This window comes from Triturus cristatus, chromosome 7, assembly GCF_964204655.1.
Source record: "Triturus cristatus chromosome 7, aTriCri1.1, whole genome shotgun sequence".
Taxonomy (NCBI): domain Eukaryota; kingdom Metazoa; phylum Chordata; class Amphibia; order Caudata; family Salamandridae; genus Triturus; species Triturus cristatus.
In genome coordinates, this window is record NC_140590.1 from 1,483,269,261 (window position 1) to 1,483,296,703 (window position 27,443).

At 44.1% G+C, this 27,443-nt stretch overlaps 1 protein-coding gene across 1 annotated transcript in view; it reads left to right on the forward strand.

Annotated features, from left to right (window-relative positions):
- LOC146812224 (protein-glutamine gamma-glutamyltransferase E-like) overlaps window positions 1–26,981 on the forward strand; it is a 278,099-nt gene extending 251,118 nt beyond the window's left edge. The window contains exon 12 of the mRNA XM_085619254.1: window positions 26,792–26,981. Within this exon, the coding sequence (XP_085475380.1) occupies window positions 26,792–26,812 (21 nt within the window). The 3' untranslated portion in view covers window positions 26,813–26,981. The remainder of the gene's footprint in view (window positions 1–26,791) is intronic.
- The last annotated feature ends 462 nt before the right edge of the window (window positions 26,982–27,443 follow it).

Consider the following 27,443-nt stretch of genomic DNA (forward strand, 5'->3'; position numbering starts at 1 on the left):
GCAATGACTGGCCTCTAATGCTACTCAAACTTGACAACAAACCACATTTTAAAGCAGTAATCTGCAAGCAAATACATGATGTTGCCAAATGCTTTGCTCACAATAATTGCCCAAATGCACACAGACTCACAGTGTAATAGTAGACAGCCAACTATCCCTTGTACAAAATACATTCACTAGTCTACAAGATGTAAAGTGACTGCACACATTGCAGAACATTTTCTACTACACATTAGTACCAAAATGTTTCTCTCAAAATGATTCCTAAATGCACACAGACTCACTGTGTGATTCTAGACAAACAACACTATCCCTTGCACTATACCAAAACACATTTCTTAATCTAGAAGAAGTACTACATTTTAGTGTGGAAACATGACTAATTTTGCAAATACATAAACAATGACTGGTTTCTAATTCTACCAAAACATAAAAACAGCAGAGTTATCTGTCTGCAAACACATGAAAAACACAAATGCGTATCACAGAATGGTTTCTACATGCACACACACTGTCAATAAGATTGTAGAGAAAAAAAGTACTCCCTGCACTTTAGCAGGAGAAATACATTAGTCTGATTAAAATCAAAATAGACCACATACATCCCCTCACAATTAAATAACTCACCTTTCAAGTTGTTTTGTAGATTAAGAATTATGTCAGTCACACACCAGATTTTCTTATAAAGAATCTCTGCACTGTGCACCTGTTAGCAGAACAAAAGAATGGCAAAGTTTCCCTCTCATTTTGCACACATATACATGTAAACATCAAACCACATTCCTTCCCACATTAATTCCATAGCTGACACACATTTCTATTGGTTAAACATTTCAACCCTTTCCAAATGACATAAATTTGAACCCTACCCACAATCTGCCTTCTGCCGGTTACCATAGAAACAGGTCATGGAACACTTAACTGAGCACACAGGTCACAAGTTCAGCACACAATGTTGCTAATCAAAACAGCAAGTGTGCTTTACTTTTCAACATATCAGCTTATCATATATAATGTTCCTTTCAATCAGTTTTTGTTAACCAATAAGAATCATGCATTTAAAAAACAGAAACATGAACCCTAGTTTTCAGTGTAGAAGGTTGTCAGACAACCAATGATTTCTTGTCTTTTTTCAAAACTGCATCTTAGCCACCCTTTTAGAAAAATCTTACTTTTCAAACTGCCATTTCATTTACAGAGACCATCTGAGTGCATCCAGACCTCCCTTGAAGATGCTTAGAGTGTGGATTGTGGGACACAGCTATATTTTCTGGAGCCAAAGGCATTCACAAAGACCTAGGTTTGCCAAATGTAGACATTAAATGGATTGGACAGAGAGGGTTAACGTGGCACCAATTGATGCCACTGGTAATATCCTTTATACATCTCCAACACCCTGACCTCATAATAGTGCACTGTGGTGGCAATGACCTAGGCACTTTGACTGGGGTAGGTCTGGAAATGCCAATGAAGGACACCTTTGCAGAATTGATTTCACTTTTTCACAAAACTTCCTTTGTGTATTCTAACATATGCCAAAGGCAGAAATGGAACTGGTCCAATAATTTTTGTCCACAGATTGAGAAAGCTAGGAAACATGTGAATAAATCTATTTCTGCTTTTCTCCGAGACCATAGAAAGGGGTCCATTTACAATAACAATGTGCGCTTTCATATGCAAGAGATGTATAGGAGAGATGGAGTACACTTTACTGATGAAGGAAACAGAGTCTTCCTCAACAACTTTAGACTCTGTATAGGTACTTACTTATAAGTACCAAAAACTCTCAATGAACACAACGGCTCTTTATAGAGCCACTCAAGAACAAAACACTTAAGCTTGATGTTTTTCTCCCCAAAAATTCAGTTCTTTTTCCCGTGGATTCGCGCACCCAACGCGCTAGGATGCGCGACTCCTAATTTTACAGTAAAAAAAACCCTATCACTAAGTTTTATTATCCCCGGGGACCCCATCCCCCAGGGCTTATAAAAACACGTTGGGGACTGTGGGAGGAGCACCAACGCCCCCACGGTCCCAGCCGGCTCCCCTTGTCCTTCGGGAGCAGGCATTGCTTTTCCACATGGGGAGCTGCTGACATGCAGCTCCCCGTGTTGAAAAGCAATATGTTTGGGTTTTTAAAGAGAGAGCAGGTTTCCCTGCTCTCTCTTTCAAAATCCAAATGAAGTTTGCTATGGGAGGGCGGGAGACTCCCGCCCTCTCATAGCAAACAGTGTCCTGGGGGTGGGCACCCCAGGACACTGTAGGAGCTTGGCCTGGCAGTCCCCAGGGCCCTCGAATGCTACAGGAGGGGGGTCACGCAGCCCCCCTCCCTCAATAAATAAAGCCCCGTGGGGTGGTGGTCCCCGGGGCTTGGGGTGCTCTTCAGCCCCCCAACCCTATTTATTTTGTAGCCCCAGGGGGTAGTGGTTCCCGGGGCTGGGGGGCCCCCTGGGCCCCCTTTTAAATTTTTACGCATTTTGCCCCTGGGATTTGGCACCCCGGGGGCTAATTATGAAGGAAGCGCGAAAGCTCGCGCTTCGTTTTTTTTTTTTACGGCCGGATCCGCGCATTTTGCCGTTTAAAAAAAAAAAAAAGGGGGCCCGGGGAGCAACACTAGAGGGTCAGAGTATTTCTACCCTGCCCCCTTTACATCTTTCACACACTTGTTTCGCTTACTTCCTCAGCCTCGCTTCTACCGAGGCACAAAATGGCTGCCAACAGTTCCTGGTTTCGAATGTTGACAGACACTTGACAGCCAATTAGCATTCAGCGTGTGATCGGGAGGGTTTGCGCACGGTTCGCAGAGGGTGCGCTCAGAGTGCGCATAGGGAGCGCGGATCCTCCGAGGCCATAGATATATATGTAATTTTAACTCCAATTTTCTCACTACTACTGAATGGATTTACACCATTTAAGCAAAAGGCATGAGTCTGAACTGAGGACTGCCTCTTTGCCAAATTTGTTGTAATTCCGTTCAGTAGTTCGGGCTGTAGCTGCTTCAAAAGGTCCTATGGGAAATTGCATAGGGAAAACGCGTTTTGGGACCCCCCCTTTTTTCTCGCCTCCCGCTTGACGAACCACCACGAAACTTTCAGGGTAGGAGCGGACCAGAGCTGGCCAAAAGTTTGGAAAATTTGGTGAAGATTTGTTAACGGCGCCAGACTTATTGGGAAAAGAATGTTGCGGATTTCCTATGGAAAATAGGTCCTAACTATAACTACCTACTGGCGACCGCCAGTAGGTATTATATATACACACATACATATATATAAATGCGTAAGCATATATATATATATATATATGCATATGTGTGCGTGTAGAGAGAGGTAGAGAGGTAGAGGTGTAGAGGTAGAGGTGTAAAGGTAGAGGGGTAGAGGTAGAGAGTAGTAGAGAGAGATGTAGAGTGAGGTAGAGAGGTAGAGAGTGGATAGTGAGTAATAGAGAGTAGAGAGTGAGTAGTAGAGAGTGGTAGAGAGTAGTAGGGAGTAGTAGAGAGAGTAGCGTAGAGTGAGTAGTAGAGAGTAGTAGAGTGAGTAGTAGAGAGTGAGTAGTAGAGAGTAGTAGAGAGTGAGTAGTAGAGTGAGTAGTAGAGAGTAGTAGAGAATAGTAGGGAGTGAGTAGTAGAGACTAGTAGAGAGTGAGTAGTAGAGAGTGAGTAGTAGAGAGTAGTAGAGAGTGAGTAGTAGAGAGTGAGTAGCAGAGAGAGAGTAGTAGAGAGTAGTAGAGAGAGTAGTAGAGTGAGTAGTAGAGAGTAGTAGAGAGAGAGTAGTAGAGAGTGAGTAGTAAAGAGTAGTAGAGAGTAGTAGAGTAGTAGAGAGTGAGTAGTAGAGAGTGAGTAGTAGAGAGTAGTAGAGAGTGAGTAGTAGAGAGTAGTAGAGAGTGAGTAGTAGATAGTGAGTAGTAGAGAGTGAATAGTAGAGAGTTAGTAGAGAGTGAGTAGTAGAGAGTAGTAGAGTGAGTAGTAGAGAGTGAGTAGTAGAGAGAGAGAGTAGTAGAGAGTAGGAGAGAGTGAGTAGTAGAGAGTGAGTAGTAGAGAGTGAATAGTAGAGAGTGAGTAGTAGAGAGTGAGTAGTAGAGAGTAGTAGAGTGAGTAGAAGAGAGTGAGTAGTAGAGTGAGTAGTAGAGAGTAGTAGTAGAGAGTAGTAGAGAGTAGTAGAGAGTGAGTAGTAGAGAGTGAGTGGTAGAGAGTAGTAGAGAGTAGTAGAGTGAGTAGTAGAGAGTTTTAGAGAGTGAATAGCAGAGAGTGAGTAGTAAAGAGTAATAGTAGAGAGTAGTAGTGAGTAGTGGGGAGTAGTAGAGAGTGAGTAGTAGAGAGAGAGTAGTATAGAGTGAGTAGTAGAGAGTGAGTAGTAGAGAGAGAGTAGTTGAGAGTGAATAGTTGAGTAGTAGAGAGTGAGTGGTAAAGAGTAATAGAGAGTAGTAGAGTGAGTAGTAGAGAGTAGTAGAGAGTGAGTAGTAGAGAGTAGTAGAGTAGTAGAGAGTGAGTAGTAGAGAGTGAGTAGTAGAGAGTGAGTAGTAGAGAGTGTGAGTAGTAGATAGTGAGTAGTAGAGAGTAGTAGAGCGAGTAGTAGAGAGTGAGTAGTAGAGAGAGAGTAGTAGAGAGCGAGTAGTAGAGTCTGAGTAGTAGAGAGTGAATAGTAGAGAGTAGTAGAGTGAGTAGTAGAAAGTGAGTAGTAGAGAGAGAGTAGTAGAGAGTAGTGGAGAACGAGTAGTAGAGTAGTAGAGATTGAGTGGTAGAGAGTAGTAGAGAGTAGTAGAGTGAGTAGTAGAGAGTGAGTAGTAGAGAGTGAGTAGTAGAGAGTAATAGTAGAGAGTAGTGGTGAGTAGTAGAGAGTAGTAGAGAGTGAGTAGTAGAGAGTGAGTAGTAGAGAGTAGTAGCAAGTGAGTAGAAGAGAGTGAGAAGTAGAGAGTAGTAGAGAGTGAGTAGTAGAGGGTGAGTAGTAGACAGTAGTAGAGAGTGAGTAGTAGAGAGTGAGTAGTAGAGAGAGAGAGCAGTAGAGAGTGAGTTGTAGAGTAGTAGAGAGTGAGTAGTAGATAGTGAGTAGTAGAGAGTGAATAGTAGAGAGTTAGTAGAGAGTGAGTAGTAGAGAGTAGTAGAGTGAGTAGTAGAGAGTGAGTAGTAGAGAGAGAGAGTAGTAGAGAGTAGGAGAGAGTGAGTAGTAGAGAGTGAGTAGTAGAGAGTGAATAGTAGAGAGTGAGTAGTAGAGAGTGAGTAGTAGAGAGTAGTAGGGTGAGTAGTAGAGAGTAGTAGAGAGTGAGTAGTAGAGCGAGTCGTAGAGAGTAGTAGTAGAGAGTAGTAGAGAGTGAGTAGTAGAGAGTGAGTGGTAGAGAGTAGTAGAGAGTAGTAGAGTGAGTAGTAGAGAGTTTTAGAGAGTGAGTAGCAGAGAGTGAGTAGTAAAGAGTAATAGTAGAGAGTAGTAGTGAGTAGTGGAGAGTAGTAGAGAGTGAGTAGTAGAGAGAGTAGTATTGAGTGAGTAGTAGAGAGTGAGTAGTAGAGAGAGAATAGTTGAGAGTGAATAGTTGTGTAGTAGAGAGTGAGTGGTAAAGAGTAATAGAGAGTAGTAGAGTGAGTAGTAGAGAGTAGTAAAGAGTGAGTAGTAGAGAGTAGTAGAGTAGTAGAGAGTGAGTAGTAGAGAGTGAGTAGTAGAGAGTGTGAGTAGTAGATAGTGAGTAGTAGAGAGTAGTAGAGCGAGTAGTAGAGAGTGTGTAGTAGAGTGAATAGTAGAGAGTAGTAGAGTGAGTAGTAGAGAGAGAGTCGTAGAGAGCGAGTAGTAGAGTCTGAGTAGTAGAGAGTGAATAGTAGAGAGTAGTAGAGTGAGTAGTAGAAAGTGAGTAGTAGAGAGAGAGTAGTAGAGAGTAGTGGAGAACGAGTAGTAGAGTAGTAGAGATTGAGTGGTAGAGAGTAGTAGAGAGTAGTAGAGTGAGTAGTAGAGAGTGAGTAGTAGAGAGTGAGTAGGAGAGAGTAATAGTAGAGAGTAGTGGTGAGTAGTAGAGAGTAGTAGAGAGTGAGTAGTAGAGAGTGAGTAGTAGAGAGTAGTAGCGAGTGAGTAGAAGAGAGTGAGTAGTAGAGAGAGAGTAGTAGAGAGTGAATAGTAGTGAGTAGTAGAGAGTGAGAAGTAGAGAGTAGTGGAGAGTGAGTAGTAGAGAGTGAGTAGTAGACAGTAGTAGAGAGTGAGTAGTAGAGAGTGAGTAGTAGAGAGAGAGAGCAGTAGAGAGTGAGTTGTAGAGTAGTAGAGAGCAGTCAGTCTGTGTCAGTCAGTGTCAGTCAGTGTCAGTCAGTCAGTGTCAGTGTCAGTCAGTCAGTGTCAGTCAGTCAGTCGGTGTCAGTCAGTCAGTCAGTGTCAATCAATCAGTGTCAGTCAGTGTCAGTCAGTCAGTGTCAGTCAACCAGTGTCGGTCAGTGTCAGTCAGTCAGTCAGTCAGTGTCAGTCAGTCAGTGTCAGTCATTGTCAGTCACTCAGTGTCAGTCAATCAGTGTCAGTCAGTGTCAGTGTCAGTCAGTCAGTGTCAGTCAATCAGTGTCAGTCAGTGCCAATCTGTCAGTGTCAGTCAGTCAGTCAGTGTCAGTCAGTCAGTGTCAGCTAGAGCAGCTCTACTAACCTGGTTCTCTGGCTCTAAAGCAGCTCTGTTGACCTTATTCTCTCCCTCTAAAGCAGCTCTGCTGACCTGGTTTCTCTGGCTCTACAGCAGGTCTGCTGACCTGGTTCTCTGGCTCTAGAGCAGCTCTGCTGACCTAGTTCTTAGGCTACAGAGCAGCTCTGCTGATCTGGTTCTCTGGCTGTACAACAGCTCTGCTGACCTGGTTCTCTGGCTCTAAAGCAGCTCTGCTGACCTGGTTCTATGGCTCTAAAGCAGTTGTGCTGACATGGTTCTCTGGCTCTAGAGCAGCTCTGCTGACCTGGTTCTCTCCCTGTGGAGCAGCTCTGCTGACCTGGTTCTCTCCCTCTAAAGCAGCTCTACTGACCTGGTTTCTCTGGCTCTAAAGCGACTCTGCTGACCTGGTTATCTGGCTCTAGAGCAGCTCTGCTGACCTGGTTCTCTCCCTCTAAAGCAGCTCTATTGACCTGGTTTCTCTGGCTCTAAAGCGGCTCTGCTGACCTGGTTCTCTGGCTCTAGAGGAGCTCTGCTGACCTGGTTCTTAGGCTTTAGAGCAGCTCTGCTGACCTGGTTCTCTGGCTCTACAACAGCTCTGCTAACCTGGTTCTCTGGCTCTAAAGCAGCTCTGCTGACCCGGGTCTATGGCTCTAAAGCAGTTCTGCTGACCTGGTTCTCTGGCTCTAGAGCAGCTTTGCTGACCTGGTCCCTTGGCTCTAAAGCATACCTGCTGACCTGGTTCTCTCCCTCTAAAGCAGCTCTGCTGACCTGGTTCTCTCGCTCTAAAGCAGCTCTACTGACCTGGTTTCTCTGGCTCTACAGCAGCTCTACTGACCTGGTTCTCTGGCTCTAGAGCAGCTCTGCTGACCTGGTTTCTCTGGCTGTACAGAAGCTCTGCTGACCTGGTTCTCGGCCTCTAGAGCAGCTCTGCTGACCTGGGTCTCTGGCTATAAAGCAGCTCTGCTGACCTGGTTCTCTGGCTCTAGAGCAGCTCTGCTGGCCTGGTTCTCTCCCTCTAATTCAGCTCTGCTGAACTGGTTCTTTGGCTCTAGATTAGCTCTGCTGACCTGGTTCTCTGCCTCTAGAGCAGCTCTGCTGACCTGGGTATATGGCTCTAAAGCAGCTCTGCTGACCTGGTTCTATGGCTCTAAAGCAACTCTTCTGACTTGGTTCTCTGGCTCTAGAGCAGCTCTGCTGACCTGGTTCTCTGGCTCTAAAGCAGCTCTGCTGACCTGGTTCTCTGGCTCTAAAGCAGCTCTGCTGGCCTAGTTCTATGGCTCTAAAACAGCTCTGCTGACCTGGTTCTCTCCCTCTAAAGCAGTTCTGCTGACCTGGTTTCTCTGGCTCTACAGCAGCTCTGCTGACCTGGTTCTCTGGCTCTAGACCAGCTCTGCTGACCTAGTTCTTAGGCTCTAGAGCAGCTCTGCTGACCTGGTTCTCTGGCTCTACAACATCTCTGCTGACCTGGTTCTCTGGCTCTAAAGCAGCTATGCTGACCCGGTCCTATGGCTCTAAAGCAGTTCTGCTGACCTGGTTCTCTGGCTCTAGAGCAGCTCTGCTGACCTTGTCCTTTGGCTCGAAAGCAGACCTGCTGACCTGGTTCTCTCCCTCTAAAGCAGCTCTGCTGACCTGGCTCTCCCGCTCTAAAGCAGCTCTACAGACCTGGTTTCTCTGGCTCTACAGCAGCTCTGCTGACCTGGTTCTCTGGCTCTAGAGCAGCTCTGCTGACCTGGTTTCTCTGGCTCTACAGAGCTCTGCTGACCTGGTTCTCAGCCTCTAGAGCAGCTCTGCTGACCTGGGTCTCTGGCTCTAAATCACCTCTGCTGACCTGGCTCTCTGGCTCTAGAGCAGCTCTGCTGACCTGGTTCTCTGGCTCTAAAGCAGCTCTGGTGACCTGGTTCTCTCCCTCTAAAGCAGCTCTGCTGACCTGGTTCTCTCCCTCTAAATCAGCTCTGCTGACCAGGTTCTTTGGCTCTAGAGCAGCTCTGCTGACCTGGTTCTCTGTCTCTAGAGCAGCTCTGCTGACCTGGTTCTCTGGCTCTAGAGCAGCTCTGCTGACCTGGTTCTCTGACAAATATTCCTCTAAAATCAGCCGAACTACGAATTCCGATTAACTCACCTGTTATCAGGAGAGAACCCAGTGCTGCATCTTTTAGCCCAGCACTGACCCTGAAAAGTAATTCTAAGCGTACTTACCAGTAACTTGTATTTCCTTCCATAGGAATCCATTGTGTGATTTTCAGCAGAAAAGTTTCGAAGTGTCTATTTTGACAAACTAAGAATATTGCAAAAAAATCATCTGTATGACTTAAACACATTCTTTCAACTGTTTACAGGAGATTCACCAGTGCTGGATCCAGGATCCACCACTGAGTAAAAAAAGTAACGATAACACTACTTACCTGCTAAGTGAATTTTCTGCCATAGGATACCATTGGTGATTCTATGTGAAAAGAAATGTGTGTCAACTTTTAAAATACCATAATATTCCTTAAAAATCACTACTGTAACCAAAACGCTTTTACTCAGCTGTTTACAACTCAACTGTTTACAGGAGATGTCCAAGGACTGAATCTAGGATCCAGTCCTGTGGTTAGAAAAGTAATCCATAAAGTAGCTAATTGCATTTGACCAGAAATTAACATTGAGCTCAATGTTTGAAATTGTGTTGCCCATTGCAAGAACTGTAACTACTGTACTTAAAAGTCTATTGCCTATTTGCAAAGTATTTAAACTAAAGTAATTCATTCTGAGAAAGTATATTTTGTATTGTAATGTATAATGTAATTATAAAAAAATATCTAAAAATAAATAGTTTAAAAAATGTAGAAAATCAGTATAAAAAAATCAGTATAACAATTAATACATTAAAAATTGTCATTACAAAACCTTTGAAATTCACTGAAAAAACCATAGGTTTCAGGCCTGATATAGTTAGGAATTAGCATTTAAAAAACCTTTGAAATTCACTGAAAAAAACATAGGTTTCATGGCTGATATAATTAGGAGTTAGCATTTAAAAAACCTTAGAAATTCACTGAAAAAACAATAGGTTTTAGGGGTGTTATAGTTAGCTGGACATTTCACTCGAACAAAACCATTGAAATTCCTCTGATATAATTAGTTGTACTAACTACATCTCGCGCGCCCGCAATCCACTGCTGATGATTTCACATATTACATAATTCATGACATGGTCAGTGACATCACTGATGACATCTCAAATGACATCACTGATGACATCACTGATGACATCATCCACGTGACAATTAGATACACCTCATCATACACTAGTATAACCTTTCATCACTCACTGTAAAATACAGAGTGCCAGATTTAAAACCATTGACACACCAATACAAGTTTTTAAACACCCACTCAATGATTCCTAGATCTATACACACATCTAATCACTTACCTATAGATTCACTCATACATGCTGTCAATGATCAATAGAACACTATCAAATATACTTATATACCTATATCGACATTACAAACCAGCACACATCCTAATCACTCATGAAGTCATCCTACTCACTTATGAAAACATTGGATCATACTTACTTTTACTTAGCTATACACTTATAAAAACACCACTTCATCTATTCATATAGATAATAACTCATACTTAGTGTGTTATAAAAACACTATTACAAGTATACAGGTATCCATACAGTCACTCATACAATCACTGAGTCTTATGTATACGTATTTATATACAACAACTGACACATACACTGGCTTTTATTTTTCTAGTTTGTTGGACATGTACCATTGAGATATATATTGGCCCATCATCACACCCATAAAGATATTCACTCACCCAAACAACTGTTATAACATGTAGATTTAACTTCATATACCTACTGAATCAACTATTCACACATCTTTGGGCTGTCACACACCCCCACCGAACCACACACAACTTCACTCTCCCATACAAATACTCAGTTAACTAATCTATAACTAATATAGACTTACACGTAGTTAGTAACCAACTGGTGCAGCAGTTTACACAACAACTGACAAAGTGATACAGATATTCACACAGTTTATTCACTATCCAATATATTTAGTGAGACACTATAAATTAGTCAAGTAAACAGTCAATCACACTGCTACTAAATCCTCCATCCAGATATTTATATTTATATATCCACTCATTCTTCAATGCAAATTTCTATATATCTATATAATACATATTTAAATAACGAACCAAACCACATTCACTGGATGATGTCATCAGTAATGCCATCAGTGATGTCATTTGAGATGTCATCAGTGATGTCACTGACCATGTCATGAATGATGTAATATGTGACATCATCAGCAGTGGATTGTGGGCGCACAAGATGTAGTTAGTACAACTAACTATATCGGAGGAATTTCAATGGTTTTGTTCGAGTGAAATGTCCAGCTAACTATAACACCCCTAAAACCTATTGTTTCTAAGTGTTTTAAATGCTAATTCCTAACTATATCCGGCCTGAAACCTATGGTTTTTTCAGTGAATATATATATATATGTCATAAAATGCATAGTAATTCACAGAAAGTGGTGCTGTGAAAGGCTTTTAATTCCGAATTGCACAAGAACAACGAATTGGCCTCTAGGTCCCAGGAGAGAAAACCTTCATTCACTCTATTCTGGCTACCACTGCATCAGTCAATTTTATTTATTGATTTAGATCTCTTCTGAGATCAACAATTAGAATAAATACATTATTCAAGCACTTTTGTATAAAAATCTTCTGATGACGTATTATTAAAAATTTCATTTAAAAACATGGGTAAAACGAATTTCATGAATTTATAATAGACAATTCATCCGGTGGTGATTTCAAAAAGGCAATCAAATCTATAGAGGTCAAGAGATTATATCTGAAAACAATAAGTTTTATAAAACGATTTCTAGCCTCTACCACCTCCTTATTAGAGCAGAAATAAAGGACATGTATTAGATCCTGGTCTCTGATCTTACATTTGTTATATATGCTTGTCTTTTAATCTGAATCACTCCAGCTTCTTGTATAAGCCTTTAAGGGTAGTATACCTAATAGAACCATAATGATACATCTCCGGATACCAAATTCGAAGGTAAATCAAAGGTAAATCTCACATGCTTTTGGTGGGTCTTGGGCTGTGTTATAGCTTCCACCCTGTTCTCTCTTTATGGGAATGGGGTGGTTAGCTTCTTCCAAGAAGATCCAGCTGATGCCCCAGCCCTGGCGAGCAATAAGGTACCAACTCTCCTGTTTGCTGATGACACCTTGTTGATTTCCATGACCCTGGCAGGGCTGCAAAAATTGCTGACCCGATTCCAATCTTTCTGTGACTCTCAGAGCCTGGTCATTAACACCTCAAAAACAAAGCTTATGACATTTAACCCCAAAAATCCTTTAGTAGCAATCTTGTGCTGGGTGGGGCTCACCTGGAGAGAGTCAACACCTTCGATTATCTGGAAATTCAACTATCTGACAGAATGTCATGGAAGCCTCACCTAGCCAAGATGTTGCTGAACCACAAACACTCGGCCGGAGCACTAGCGAAAGAACACCACTTGTCTCAAAGCAGACCGGTTGCCCCGGCTCTTGCGATTTACGATGCTAAAGTAATTAGCACAGCCCTTTATGGTGCTGAGCTATGGGGGTTCGATATTATTGATGACAGTAGTAGAGCACATCTCACATACTTTTGGTGGTTCTTGAACTCAATGGTGGAGCTGAGAGATTTCTAATGGGATAGTAGGAGGCAAATTGCCTTGTAAAGTTTGTAACTTAATCAGGGAGTCTTGTTTTTCAAAAAGAGCTTCAAGTGTGCTGAGGACCAGGAATGAAGAATACTTTTGGTACATTGAAAGTATTCTAAGGCAGTCTTAAAATCTCTTTTTGAAGTGTCTTGTTTTTTGCCTGACTTAAAAGTTTTGTGTTTCAATAAGGTCCTTAAAGAACCCTCTTCCGCCTTCAAGAGTTTCAATGCCCATCTGATTATATTGACCAGGGCTATTGAGAATGAGCTTACAGTTGAAAGCTTTAAGCGAAGGATCGGCACCGAATGGCCGTGCTCAGTAGCGTTATATTACGTAATAGTTTACCTTCAATGATATTCAGTAAGTTCCATTTAGCTATGGGAATATACTCTATGCCGTAGGTTATGGTTGGTGGAGTTTTTGCCCTGTATATTTCTAAAAGAGCGTGGAAATGTCTCTTGCCCGAAAAGGAGTAACATTTCTAAGGGGATTTAATATGTGCTGCTGCTTTTTAATTCATCTGTTGTATGTGGAAATGTACTTACATGGTTTGTGAAAAGACTCACCCTTGAATGGTGTATGTTTTTGCCACCTCGATTGTTGTGTCATCTACATTCCATTAAAAGTGAGTATATTGTTTCCTTCCCCTAAATGCGACTACCTTTGTCTTAGAGATATTCACTTTTAGGTAGTTTTCTTCTGAATATTCAGCAAGTGCATCTATGTTTCGCTGTAACCCAACGGGGTTTTAACAAAGAGTACTGTGTCATCAGCGTACATTAACACGTGTATGTTTACAGATGCTACTTTGAGTGGGAAATTATTTACGTTTGGAAAGATCTCTGGTAAATTGCTTATAAAAAGTGCAAACGGGGGGGAGCTAATAGGCAACCCTGCTTTAGGCCGTTAGAAGTGGAAATCTTATGAGTCAAACCTTTTTCACTTCCTTTCTGGACATTACAACATGTTGAGGTGTGAAAGGCTACTATCAACCTCAAGTGCGCCCGGCATCTCCATTTTCTTTAGTTTCCTCCAAAGAGCTGGTTTATCAACCCTGTCGAAGGCTGTCGAAAAATCGACAAAAAGACTGTGCACTACTTGTGATTTGGCTAACACTTACTTATCAGTGATTGTCTGCAAAATACCTATATTATCGATCACAGAGTGGTTGGGCTGAAAGCTGACTTGAAACATCAGGAATATGTCCCTGGAGGAAACCCAGTCCCTTAAATAGTCAAGGATACTTGCTGCGAAGATTTTCCGTGTGGCGTCCAGGAGTGTGATTTGACGATAATTCCCAGGGTTGAAACAAGTGCCTTTTTTAATATTGATATGATGATACTGCCAGCCATGACTAGTGAATTTGGCCAGTGTGATAGCAATAAAGAAAAAGGGGCGCCAAAAACGCACTCCACTTTGCCGGATTGTTTTTTATTGTTATCATGTCAGTGCCCATAGCTGCTTAGGCCCTAGCCTTCTTGATGTAAGACTCAATTTGCTTTTCTGAGGGAGAAGGTAATAGCTTTGCAGTTCCATCAAAAGGCCTCAGGTTTCATATTTTTCTGCTGATGAGGTGATCTATGTTTGTTTTGTAGAGATCAAAAAGGTAGCTTTCCCAGTCATTCTGTGAAACAGGTGTGGCCTTTAAGGATTTAAGACTTCCAGTTCCTTTGGGGATGAGGCGCCAAAATTGTTTGGTGTTTCTTTGTGTGGCTTCCATGTGCAGTTCCAATCAGTTTTTATCTGAGACGGCTCTGTTTTTTCCCTTATTGATTCTTTGCAGTTTTTTCCTTAGGCGAGCTATTTCTGTTTTCCTAGGGTGTGAAAAGGTGATAAATTGCCATCTAGTTAGCTGGTTTCTTTTTTTAGAAATGTTCCCCCTTCCAGAGATCTGTTTGGTCTTGAATGATGGATTATGGGGAGAAACCTTCTTTTGTAGTAAGCTGATTATGAATAAGAGGGTTTGTTCGAAATGCTTAATTGGGCTGATGTTTGCATCTGGCGTCTGGACCTGCTGAGAAGATATGACTTCATTTATTTTGTTTATACTGGCGGTATTTCCAGATTATTCGGCTCCACTTGGAGCCTGACACCGTCTAGCCATTCATCTGAGAGAGTGACCATGGAGAGATAGAAAGAAGATTTAGGTCGAGGTTTTGGGTGGATTAACGCATGGTCACTCGAATGTTTGAAATTAGTGGAGAGGTAGTTACATTTCTGGAAGAGAGCCAGACTGCATATTGTGTAGGCAAGTATAGAGCTGCCGTGGACTCCCCTTCTCATAAAAGTTGAAGGCATATCGCCTTCTAATCTTGCGTTTAGGATCATTCCATTGATTCCGCTAGCTAGTTCAAGTAGGATTTTCCCGCGTTTGTCTGCTTTTATGGCGTTGGGGAAGATATGAGTTGGTATAGACCAGGCGTCTCCTTCATTTCTGTTTTACAGGGTTTACTTGCGCAATTAGAGATTTTTGCGTTAAAGTCTTCTGTAATGATGACTTAATATTTTCTGCATACTTCTAATGTTGATTCAGTCTGGTCACATATTTCTATGAGCATTGCGTTAAATTCAGAACCTGGCAGGAGCTAGAGATTAAAAAGAAATATGGTTATTTTTCTTTATGCATTGCGCGTTATTGCTGCCCAGATGAATTCTTTCAAAATTCCACGTTATGTCTTCCGTCAGTAGGATCAACAGACCCCCCTTTGCATAACCTCAACTTACTCTTGTTACTGGGATTTCAACTGGGAAGTAATCCTTTTGATTACAATTTCCGAGAGACCACGTTTCATGGAGGCCGACAATTGCTGGCAAATTTTAAAAAAGAGAATGTAACTTTTGCGGCTCCATACCTGCATGAAAAACAAGCATTTGCAATGCAATAGGTCAATCATTTACGTAATTTTAAACTATTGGCATTGTAAATGACAATGCCTTTTATTTATGTTTTTGTTTTTAAAACATAAATAAAAGGCATTGTCAATTACAATGGCAATAGCTTAAACTCGTGTAAATACGAGACCTATTGCATTGCAAATGCTTGTTGTTTCTAGCAGGCGGATGGTGCTAGTTCTGGAGCCCCAACGCTGGCTTTCCCCATCGAAGCTGGCCAGAGAAGTAGTGGCTTGTTTAACTGTGTTGCCTCTGCTTCCTGCAGGCCAGACTTATTTTGGTATAGGACTGCAACCGGCAAGCGTTCATCCTCCTGAGGAAGATAAAATGAGTACGACTGAGTCGGGAACAATAAACACCTATTAATCACACTGAGGGATAAACCAAACTTTAACACATTTCACGCTGTGGTCAGAACTGGCTTGTCAACATGGGACACTTCTACCCTGTTAAAATAACTGCCAGTGCTTAATACTCACTGGGACAATGCAATAGCCAATGTAACGCTTGGTCTGATGAAAAATATTAGCTCGTAGGCTCAGGGACAACTTAACAGGAATGTCCATCGCATAGTGAATGTTTATGGAGGACGTACAAAATTATACTGTGGTGCATACGCGGTATGGTATGACCAACTTTAATATTTACAATAATTTCAGCTGCTAAAAATAAGTGGGTCAGGTGTATTTTCTGCAAGTGCGGCCTTCCCTTAGAATTAGATGCTGACAATTAAGAATCACAATTAAATCATGTTTAAATAGACAATAATTCCTCTGTCAAGGGCTCATTCATAAACCAAATTAGCAATAAAGAACAAGAAAGGTGAGGGACGAAGTGACACTGAACAAGCTAAGGCCCAGATTTACTTAGGGATTGCATCGCTGATGCATCAAGCAAGTTGACACAAGTCCTTAAGTCAGATATAGTATGCCACGCAGTGTCACCTTGCATGGCTCTGTGTGGCACAGTAAATCTGGAGGTATGCAAGGCAGTACAAGTCGCTACCTTGCGTTATTCTTCATTGCCAGGTAACGTTTTCAATATGAAGCTACGGTGTGTTAGTGCTTGATCGTGAATAGTCCGCTCTTACATTTAAAGACATGCTAATGAGGCACAAAAAGCGAGGCTTCCATCCTATGTTCTACATGAAGTTACGGTCTAATAGTAATACCAAAACGATTTAAACATAGTATTGTATACAGCACTGTTGCCGTTTTTATTGGCTCTACAAGCAAGGCCTCATTTACCAGGACTTTGCAGGGCTCACATGACCTCAGTCGGTAGGCTACGACCTGTTGCTGAGCTCAGCAGATGTCAGCCTAGAGCATTTAACTTGCCCAGCCATTACAATGCCAGGTAACATTTTCAATATGAAGCTGTGGTGCGTTAGTGCTAGATCGTGAATAGCCAGCTTTTACGTTTAAAGACATGCTAATGAGGCACAAAACGCGAGGCTTCCATCCTATGTTCTACATGAAGTTACGGTCTAATAGTAACACACAAACGATTTAAACATAGTATTGTATACAGCACTGTTGCCATTTTTATTGGCTCTACAAGCAATGCCTCATTTACCAGGACTTTGCAGCAGCAGCTAAGCCGCGAAAGTGAAAGCATTTGTAACCTGACCCAAAACAGATGGCAGTCTGCGCGCGCTGCTGAAGCTGCTGACTTTGGAGCTGGAGAACAGGGTTTAAGCCTTGGCGTGGCTGCATTATTTAATTATTAAAAAATAAACAGCGATCTCAGAGTGGGAGTGGGGAGAGACAAATTAAAAAAATAATACACATGGAGGGGGAGACAGATATGATAAAAAAAAACACGGTTGAGACGGGACAAATGTAGCATCTGAAACAAAGCACAACAAACATGGCGAGGAGGTGGCACAACAGATAACGCTGCTGACTTTCAAGCAGGAAAACAGGGTTCGAGCTTCAGGTGGACTGCATCATTTAAGCGTGATTTATTTATGAATAAATAAACAGGGTTGGGTAAGTGCAGGAAGCTGCCAGATGTGGAAAAGCGAGAAGCATAGAAAAAAAAGTAGTCCCTAATTAATAAGATAACAGCCAGCAGTGTAAGTTAACTGTAGTTGGTCAATGCTGCTTCCTCCAGAAACAGAAGAAAAAGGAAGTGATGTATCTTACCATAAGCCAACAATGAGCAAGATAAGAACAGCAATGCCAGATTCCACCAATGGCAAGCGACAAAACAAAGACAAATGCAATGGGTGGAGTTTCAGTCGTAATACTGATTACTTGATGCCTCGTAGAGGCAGCGCATGCGCTGCCTATGCGAGACCTAACAATCAATGGTCTTTGTGGAGGAGTAATTGCTAAAAAGGGAGTTTGTGCCTCAACCCTGCATGTTTGCATTTAAGTTGTCTGCAAACCAAGACGAGGGATTATAATTTTTTGATTTTGCTGCTCTGGATGACTATGGTTCCGTATCTGTCTTTCAACTTCTGCTATGCAAATTGTCAAATTGTTGACGTGGGGCTCTAAGGAACTTTCTATAACGTTGATTTGTTCAATGATGAGAAAATTTAAGGAACCTCAATTTTTAATACTGTTGATGCCTTCGGCAGAACTAGCAAGATCCTTTGTCTGACTTCAATCACGTCAAATTCATACTTATGAAGGATTTTGCTTTTGTTTAGGATAATTGCAGGTAATACACCACACCAGAAATTAACTCGCACGGTAGAGACGTCAGACTTATCTGGAAAGGATACCAATTTTAATTCGGAGTTTGGAGGAAAGGGAGTGTATGAATAAAGTTAAGTACCCTTTTCCAATTTAGGGGGTCATTTCCTACGGGAAAGGGGTCATATGTCTCCAGGGTTAAAAATGCATCCTGAGGTTGCCCTTTTCCTACTGGTGCAGCCTTGGAGTCATAAGATAGAACAACCAGCTCAAGGTAGTTTTTGTTCTGATGAGTTTTTTTAGTTGTAAAATTAGTTGCCAGAGGATTCAGTTGAGTTGATGGTGCTGTGAGTGAGGATAGACGAGATGTTTCCTTTGCGTTGTTGCTGTCAGTATTGAATAACATATCATCAAGTTGATTTTTTCCTTCCGCATGGCCGTTAGCGCCTAACTGGTCCCTTTGGGAGAACCTTATGTTGCAATATTTTGCCTTTTTGATCCTGCAGTTACTCCTTTTCCTTCTCTTTTATGTGCTTTTCATTTGCACTCTCGCAGTTTTACTTGTAGGTTTTCCGAAATTAGGTTTTTTAGTGGTACCTCCATTGTTTTTTGGGGTTTGGAGTTGGTGACAAATGTCACTGAAGAGAATGTTTCAAAAGATGTTGCTGAGGGCTCTGTGCGGGCGCTTGTGCTGTTTTGCGAGTGAAGATAGAATTTTACTAGGGAGTTGTGGATTGGGTGCAGCTCTGCTTTGGGGCTTTAAATAGCTTTTTTAAGGAGTAAATTGTATCGACTTGATCTCTATTTTAATTTTTGGGATTTGCTACTTTTATTGTTTTTTTGCGATTAGATGTTTCTAGCTTTTCTTCCATTTGAGATGTATTGTTGATCAATTGATGTGCTATCCTAGTTTGTATTTCATTTGTATATGAAAAAGTTTGAGTACATTTCTGGTCTAGCAAGGATTGAAGGACAGCCAATTGGGTTTCCAGACTGCGATCGGAAGTTGCTGTAGATTTTCCTAAAACTTCCAGGATTGATTTCAGAACTCTTTGCAGAGAGCAAAGTGAATCTTCAATTATTTTCTGAGAAATCGGAGATAGTAGTATTGGGAAGTTGAGGGAGAGAGCTAGATTTCCATCTACATCCAAAGTTTTACTTGTCATGCTATCAAATAGTTGAAGCTTCTCCATTGGTGTTTTTACAGGTGGGACTTGGGTGACCCAACTCAAACTTATATCTGGGAGGGTGATATTCATTACTGAAGTATGCATTGTCATAATAGTAGGTGGAAATTGTTTCTGTTGAGCTACTGCATCTAGGCCGAGAGGGGCCTGCCCTGCAGTGCCTTCAATATTGTATTCTGCGGGTGAATCTAAAGAAATCTTCGTGATTCCCATCAGGTCCCTTTGATCTTCTTGTTTAGAGGATTCTTGTTCCTTTTTTGAAGACGTTGTACAGAAGGGAAAAAACTCTGGGATTGTGAGTGATCCCAGGAGTGCCCGATATGCACTGATCAAGTTCTGCTTCTTCTTTGGGATTGCACCGTACCCAGTCTTTTCCCAAACAATGATCTGCTTCTCAGTTTTTTAAAAGCCATTACGTTCACCACAGACTTATGGAAGAGAATCCAGGGAAAATCTGGCAATAGTTATCAGATTTTCTACTGCTGGATGGGGCTGTGATGATTATTATCTTCCCTAGGCTCCACCTTTCAAAAAAAGGCTAAGCCTGCATAAGAATCTTCCTGGATATCTTAGGGAAGGTTCACAACCAACTCCTTCTTAGGCAACAGGTGGGGATACTCCCAAAGTGTATTGCTACTGAGGCAGCCCTCCCCATGGTCAAGCTGCACCATCCTAATGCCGGCCGCTTCTGCCTACACAAGGAGGGGCAAATGCAAAAACAACAATTGATGGACAGAATGCAGAACAATGTCATACATTCACCCCAGTACAGAGATCTGGGCCTAAATCCATCGTTTTTTTGCTCACCATGCCATTCCAGTTTGAACCCAGCCATATGCAAATCAGTCTTGACCCTGTGCCCCATGGGAACAGTTCAGCCCGAACTGCCAAGCCAGGTCCTCCCTGGACTGGAAACAAGCATCCTAGGACCGGTTTCGGGCTTTCAACCCTCGTCAGCCAGGATAGCCTGATTCCAGTGGCATGGAGAGCAAGGGACTCACGTCTGAGCATACCCTTCCCACTCGGGGTGACAAATGCAAAAACAACAATTGATGGACAGAATGCAGAACAATGTCATACATTCACCCCAGTACAGAGATCTGGGCCTAAATCCATCGTTTTTTTGCTCACCATGCCATTCCAGTTTGAACCCAGCCATATGCAAATCAGTCTTGTACCTGTGCCCCATGGGAACAGTCCAGCCCGAACTGCCAAGCCAGGTCCTCCCTGGACTGGAAACAAGCATCCTAGGACCGGTTTCGGGCTTTCAGCCCTCGTCAGCCAGGATAGCCTGATTCCAGTGGCATGGAGAGCAAGGGACTCACGTCTGAGCATACCCTTCCCACTCGGGGTGACAAATGCAAAAACAACAATTGATGGACAGAATGCAGAACAATGTCATACATTCACCCCAGTACAGAGATCTGGGCCTAAATCCATCGTTTTTTTGCTCACCATGCCATTCCAGTTTGAACCCAGCCATATGCAAATCAGTCTTGACCCTGTGCCCCATGGGAACAGTCCAGCCCGAACTGCCAAGCCAGGTCCTCCCTGGACTGGAAACAAACATCCTAGGACCGGTTTCGGGCTTTCAGCCCTCGTCAGCCAGGATAGCCTGATTCCTGTGGCATGGAGAGCAAGGGACTCACGTCTGAGCATACCCTTCCCACTCGGGGTGACAAATGCAAAAACAACAATTGATGGACAGAATGCAGAACAATGTCATACATTCACCCCAGTACAGAGATCTGGGCCTAAATCCATCGTTTTTTTGCTCACCATGCCATTCCAGTTTGAACCCAGCCATATGCAAATCAGTCTTGACCCTGTGCCCCATGGGAACAGTCCAGCCCGAACTGCCAAGCCAGGTCCTCCCTGGACTGGAAACAAGCATCCTAGGACCGGTTTCGGGCTTTCAGCCCTCGTCAGCCAGGATAGCCTGATTCCAGTGGCATGGAGAGCAAGGGACTCACGTCTGAGCATACCCTTCCCACTCGGGGTGACAAATGCAAAAACAACCATTGATGGAGAGAATGCAGAACAATGTCATACATTCACCCCAGTACAGAGATCTGGGCCTAAATCCATCGTTTTTTTGCTCACCATGCCATTCCAGTTTGAACCCAGCCATATGCAAATCAGTCTTGACCCTGTGCCCCATGGGAACAGTCCAGCCCGAACTGCCAAGCCAGGTCCTCCCTGGACTGGAAACAAGCATCCTAGGACCGGTTTCGGGCTTTCAGCCCTCGTCAGCCAGGATAGCCTGATTCCAGTGGCATGGAGAGCAAGGGACTCACGTCTGAGCATACCCTTCCCACTCGGGGTGACAAATGCAAAAACAACAATTGATGGACAGAATGCAGAACAATGTCATACATTCACCCCAGTACAGAGATCTGGGCCTAAATCCATCGTTTTTTTGCTCACCATGCCATTCCAGTTTGAACCCAGCCATATGCAAATCAGTCTTGACCCTGTGCCCCATGGGAACAGTCCAGCCCGAACTGCCAAGCCAGGTCCTCCCTGGACTGGAAACAAGCATCCTAGGACCGGTTTCAGGCTTTCAGCCCTCGTCAGCCAGGATAGCCTGATTCCAGTGGCATGGAGAGCAAGGGACTCACGTCTGAGCATACCCTTCCCACTCGGGGTGACAAATGCAAAAACAACAATTGATGGACAGAATGCAGAACAATGTCATACATTCACCCCAGTACAGAGATCTGGGCCTAAATCCATCGTTTTTTTGCTCACCATGCCATTCCAGTTTGAACCCAGCCATATGCAAATCAGTCTTGACCCTGTGCCCCATGGGAACAGTCCAGCCCGAACTGCCAAGCCAGGTCCTCCCTGGACTGGAAACAAGCATCCTAGGACCAGTTTCGGGCTTTCAGCCCTCGTCAGCCAGGATAGCCTGATTCCAGTGGCATGGAGAGCAAGGGACTCACGTCTGAGCATACCCTTCCCACTCGGGGTGACAAATGCAAAAACAACAATTGATGGAGAGAATGCAGAACAATGTCATACATTCACCCCAGTACAGAGATCTGGGCCTAAATCCATCGTTTTTTTGCTCACCATGCCATTCCAGTTTGAACCCAGCCATATGCAAATCAGTCTTGACCCTGTGCCCCATGGGAACAGTCCAGCCCGAACTGCCAAGCCAGGTCCTCCCTGGACTGGAAACAAAACAAGCATCCTAGGACCGGTTTCGGGCTTTCAGCCCTCGTCAGCCAGGATAGCCTGATTCCAGTGGCATGGAGAGCAAGGGACTCACGTCTGAGCATACCCTTCCCACTCGGGGTGACAAATGCAAAAACAACAATTGATGGACAGAATGCAGAACAATGTCATACATTCACCCCAGTACAGAGATCTGGGCCTAAATCCATCGTTTTTTTGCTCACCATGCCATTCCAGTTTGAACCCAGCCATATGCAAATCAGTCTTGACCCTGTGCCCCATGGGAACAGTCCAGCCCGAACTGCCAAGCCAGGTCCTCCCTGGACTGGAAACAAGCATCCTAGGACCGGTTTCGGGCTTTCAGCCCTCGTCAGCCAGGATAGCCTGATTCCAGTGGCATGGAGAGCAAGGGACTCACGTCTGAGCATACCCTTCCCACTCGGGGTGACAAATGCAAAAACAACAATTGATGGACAGAATGCAGAACAATGTCATACATTCACCCCAGTACAGAGATCTGGGCCTAAATCCATCGTTTTTTTGCTTACCATGCCATTCCAGTTTGAACCCAGCCATATGCAAATCAGTCTTGACCCTGTGCCCCATGGGAACAGTCCAGCCCGAACTGCCAAGCCAGGTCCTCCCTGGACTGGAAACAAGCATCCTAGGACCGGTTTCGGGCTTTCAGCCCGCGTCAGCCAGGATAGCCTAATTCCAGTGGCATGGAGAGCAAGGGACTCACGTCTGAGCATACCCTTCCCACTCGGGGTGACAAATGCAAAAACAACAATTGATGGACAGAATGCAGAACAATGTCATACATTCACCCCAGTACAGAGATCTGGGCCTAAATGCATCGTTTTTTTGCTCACCATGCCATTCCAGTTTGAACCCAGCCATATGCAAATCAGTCTTGACCCTGTGCCCCATGGGAACAGTCCAGCCCGAACTGCCAAGCCAGGTCCTCCCTGGACTGGAAACAAGCATCCTAGGACCGGTTTCGGGCTTTCAGCCCTCGTCAGCCAGGATAGCCTGATTCCAGTGGCATGGAGAGCAAGGGACTCATGTCTGAGCATACCCTTCCCACTCGGGGTGACAAATGCAAAAACAACAATTGATGGACAGAATGCAGAACAATGTCATACATTCACCCCAGTACAGAGATCTGGGCCTAAATCCATAGTTTTTTTGCTCACCATGCCATTCCAGTTTGAACCCAGCCATATGCAAATCAGTCTTGACCCTGTGCCCCATGGGAACAGTCCAGCCCGAACTGCCAAGCCAGGTCCTCCCTGGACTGGAAACAAGCATCCTAGGACCGGTTTCGGGCTTTCAGCCCTCGTCAGCCAGGATAGCCTGATTCCAGTGGCATGGAGAGCAAGGGACTCACGTCTGACCATACCCTTCCCACTCGGGGTGACAAATGCAAAAACAACAATTGATGGACAGAATGCAGAACAATGTCATACATTCACCCTAGTACAGAGATCTGGGCCTAAATCCATCGTTTTTTTGCTCACCATGCCATTCCAGTTTGAACCCAGCCATATGCAAATCAGTCTTGACCCTGTGCCCCATGGGAACAGTCCAGCCCGAACTGCCAAGCCAGGTCCTCCCTGGACTGGAAACAAGCATCCTAGGACCGGTTTCGGGCTTTCAGCCCTCGTCAGCCAGGATAGCCTGATTCCAGTGGCATGGAGAGCAAGGGACTCACGTTTGAGCATACCCTTCCCACTCGGGGTGACAAATGCAAAAACAACAATTGATGAACAGAATGCAGAACAATGTCATACATTCACCCCAGTACAGAGATCTGGGCCTAAATCCATCGTTTTTTTGCTCACCATGCCATTCCAGTTTGAACCCAGCCATATGCAAATCAGTCTTGACCCTGTGCCCCATGGGAACAGTCCAGCCCGAACTGCCAAGCCAGGTCCTCCCTGGACTGGAAACAAGCATCCTAGGACCGGTTTCAGGCTTTCAGCCCTCGTCAGCCAGGATAGCCTGATTCCAGTGGCATGGAGAGCAAGGGACTCAGGTCTGAGCATACCCTTCCCACTCGGGGTGACAAATGCAAAAACAACAATTGATGGACAGAATGCAGAAAAATGTCATACATTCACCCCAGTACAGAGATCTGGGCCTAAATCCATCGTTTTTTTGCTCACCATGCCATTCCAGTTTGAACCCAGCCATATGCAAATCAGTCTTGACCCTGTGCCCCATGGGAACAGTCCAGCCCGAACTGCCAAGCCAGGTCCTCCCTGGACTGGAAACAAGCATCCTAGGACCGGTTTCGGGCTTTCAGCCCTCGTCAGCCAGGATAGCCTGATTCCAGTGGCATGGAGAGCAAGGGACTCACGTCTGAGCATACCCTTCCCACTCGGGGTGACAAATGCAAAAACAACAATTGATGGACAGAATGCAGAACAATGTCATACATTCACCCCAGTACAGAGATCTGGGCCTAAATGCATCGTTTTTTTGCTCACCATGCCATTCCAGTTTGAACCCAGCCATATGCAAATCAGTCTTGACCCTGTGCCCCATGGGAACAGTCCAGCACAAACTGCCAAGCCAGGCCCAGATCTCTTGACTGGGGGAGAATGTCTGCATTGTCAGCATTCCGTCCATCATTTGTTTGTTGTAACGCTTTTCGCCCTAAGTGGGATGGGTATTCCCAGACGTGGGACCCGTGCTCACTACGCCACTGGAGTCAAGCTATCCTGGCTGATGACGGCTGATAGCCAGAAACCGGTCCTAGGATGCTTGATTCCGGTCCAGGGAAGACATGGCTTGGCAGTTCGGGCTGGACTGTTCCCATGAGGCTCAGGGTCAAGACTGATTTGCATATGGCCATGTCTGAACTGGGGTGGCGTAGTGGGCAAAAGAACGATGGATTTAACCCAGATCTCTTGACTGGGGGAGAATGTCTGCATTGTCAGCATTCCGTCCATCATTTGTTTGTTGTAACGCTTTTCGCCCTAAGTGGGATGGGTATTCCCAGACGTGGGACCCGTGCTCACTACGCCACTGGAGTCAAGCTATCCTGGCTGATGACGGCTGATAGCCAGAAACCGGTCCTAGGATGCTTGATTCCGGTCCAGGGAAGACATGGCTTGGCAGTTCGGGCTGGACTGTTCCCATGAGGCACAGGGTCAAGACTGATTTGCATATGGCCATGTCTGAACTGGGGTGGCGTAGTGGGCAAAAGAACGATGGATTTAACCCAGATCTCTTGACTGGGGGAGAATGTCTGCATTGTCAGCATTCCGTCCATCATTTGTTTGTTGTAACGCTACACAAGGAGGGGGCCGCGCCATTAGCCTAGCCTGCCTACTTCAGCATCATTGCTGGTTCAGTGTTTTAGACCTCTGTGATGTCCGCGTCCCCTTTTCACCTGTTCCTTGGTCGTAAAGCGCAATGCAGGGGTCTCACTGATGGAGAGACTGTAGCGTAACTCGCTGCCTAATTCCTTTTTCTTCTGTTCGTCCATGGGCGGTGTGCCTCAGCCATCTCTGGAAAAGTACAGGCAAAGGCAGTGCCAGCCGGACACAGCAGCGGACAGCAGCCACAGTGGCAATCCAACTGCTCTGCCTGGAGGGTTGACACCCCTTTGGTGACGTCGTCACACGGTCAAGCCCGGCAGTAGACAGGGGTGGGCAGGTGTGTGCAGGTGTGTGCAGGCAGGAGGAAGGTGATATGGCAGGTATCGTATTGAGAGAGGCTGGGGCCGTGAGCCAGATCAGCCAGGCCAGAAACTGCGGCCGCAATTTCTGGTAAGCATTCCTCTTGCGTTATCGACATACAATGCTATGGTAGACCACTGCATCAAAATCCTGCTTTTGGGTGAAATGCTACATTCTTGATGCGATACATACACTAGCATGAATTATGAATGGATGTGGAGATAATCTATAAGGCTAATGTAACACTATAGCTCTTTTTTGCTTCTTGCCCATGCTGAAAACTAGTGACCAGCGTGTAAGTAACTATTTGGAAGTGTGTGTTCAAAATAAATAAACCCTCATTGTGAGTGTGCACTGTGCCATGTTAATACTGTATGCAGTAATACTTCATCCAGTATTACTGATGCTATCAGCATCACTGAGTAATGTATAACCAGGGCATTTGACTTAATCCCCTACAGGTCTGCATAGAATGGGAACTAGAAGATAACCATAGCACTGTACCATATTCTGCATGGGAACCCGCCAATTCCAGGCCTTTTATAATGGATACATTTCTCCAGGCATGGAAGACAAATAATACCACATACTATCAATGTGGTAATTTCTGCAATTATAGTTATCTCACAGAAAAGGCTGGAAAGAATGAGAAATCATCAAAATGTCAAAGGATAACAAAAGACCACTAGTGTGGTTGTCTTTCTCTTCCCTTACATTCTATTTTCATTCTATATTCCTTTTCAGTCAAAAGGGTGTTACCCTTTACTCTCCTGAAATGTTGATGCCCAACATACAGCATATCTTAGGGTGGTTTCAAAGCACATTTATTTACCTATTGTTCTTTTATATTTTAGGCTGCCACACAAACGTCTTAATAAAGGCATAAAAGTCCAGCTCCAGAAATGGCACCGGTCATGTCCTCGTCTGTTTCACCTGGTATAAGTGATTGAATGTGAAGAAGCCATGGATCATTGATATGAAGTCAGCTATATAGCATGGTTTTGATATGTGGATGAAATAAAGTCTCACAAAAAGGCTTTAACTAAAGAAAAACAGAGGTGAAGATTTATCTTTCTTTCATGCAGCTCAACCTTGTCCTTTCCTGGTACTGATGCACTCGTGACTACCTAGTGCAAACACAGGCCCCCTTGCATCATGTTGCAATGGTGCCTGCATTGTAGGCAGGAAGATTTGTTTTTGCACATGTAGAAAGTGGAAAAACCAAGTAGAAATTAAAATATTTCTCCTTGTTGTTCCTCATCTGTTGAGGCGCAGCATGTTGATGCATTCTTAGGTCTGCCACTAATGGTAAATTTGGGAATGCACTAAAATCCATTGGTGGATGTGTGGGAACACCCACACTCCACCTATTGAACTCCTCTCTGGGGCAGAGAAACGTCAGACACCAATTTGCACTGCCTTGCGTTACTCTATATTTATAAAGCAACGCAGGGCCACACAAGGTGGCCTTGTGTGGCTTGATAATTCTCACTTAGGTTATGCATC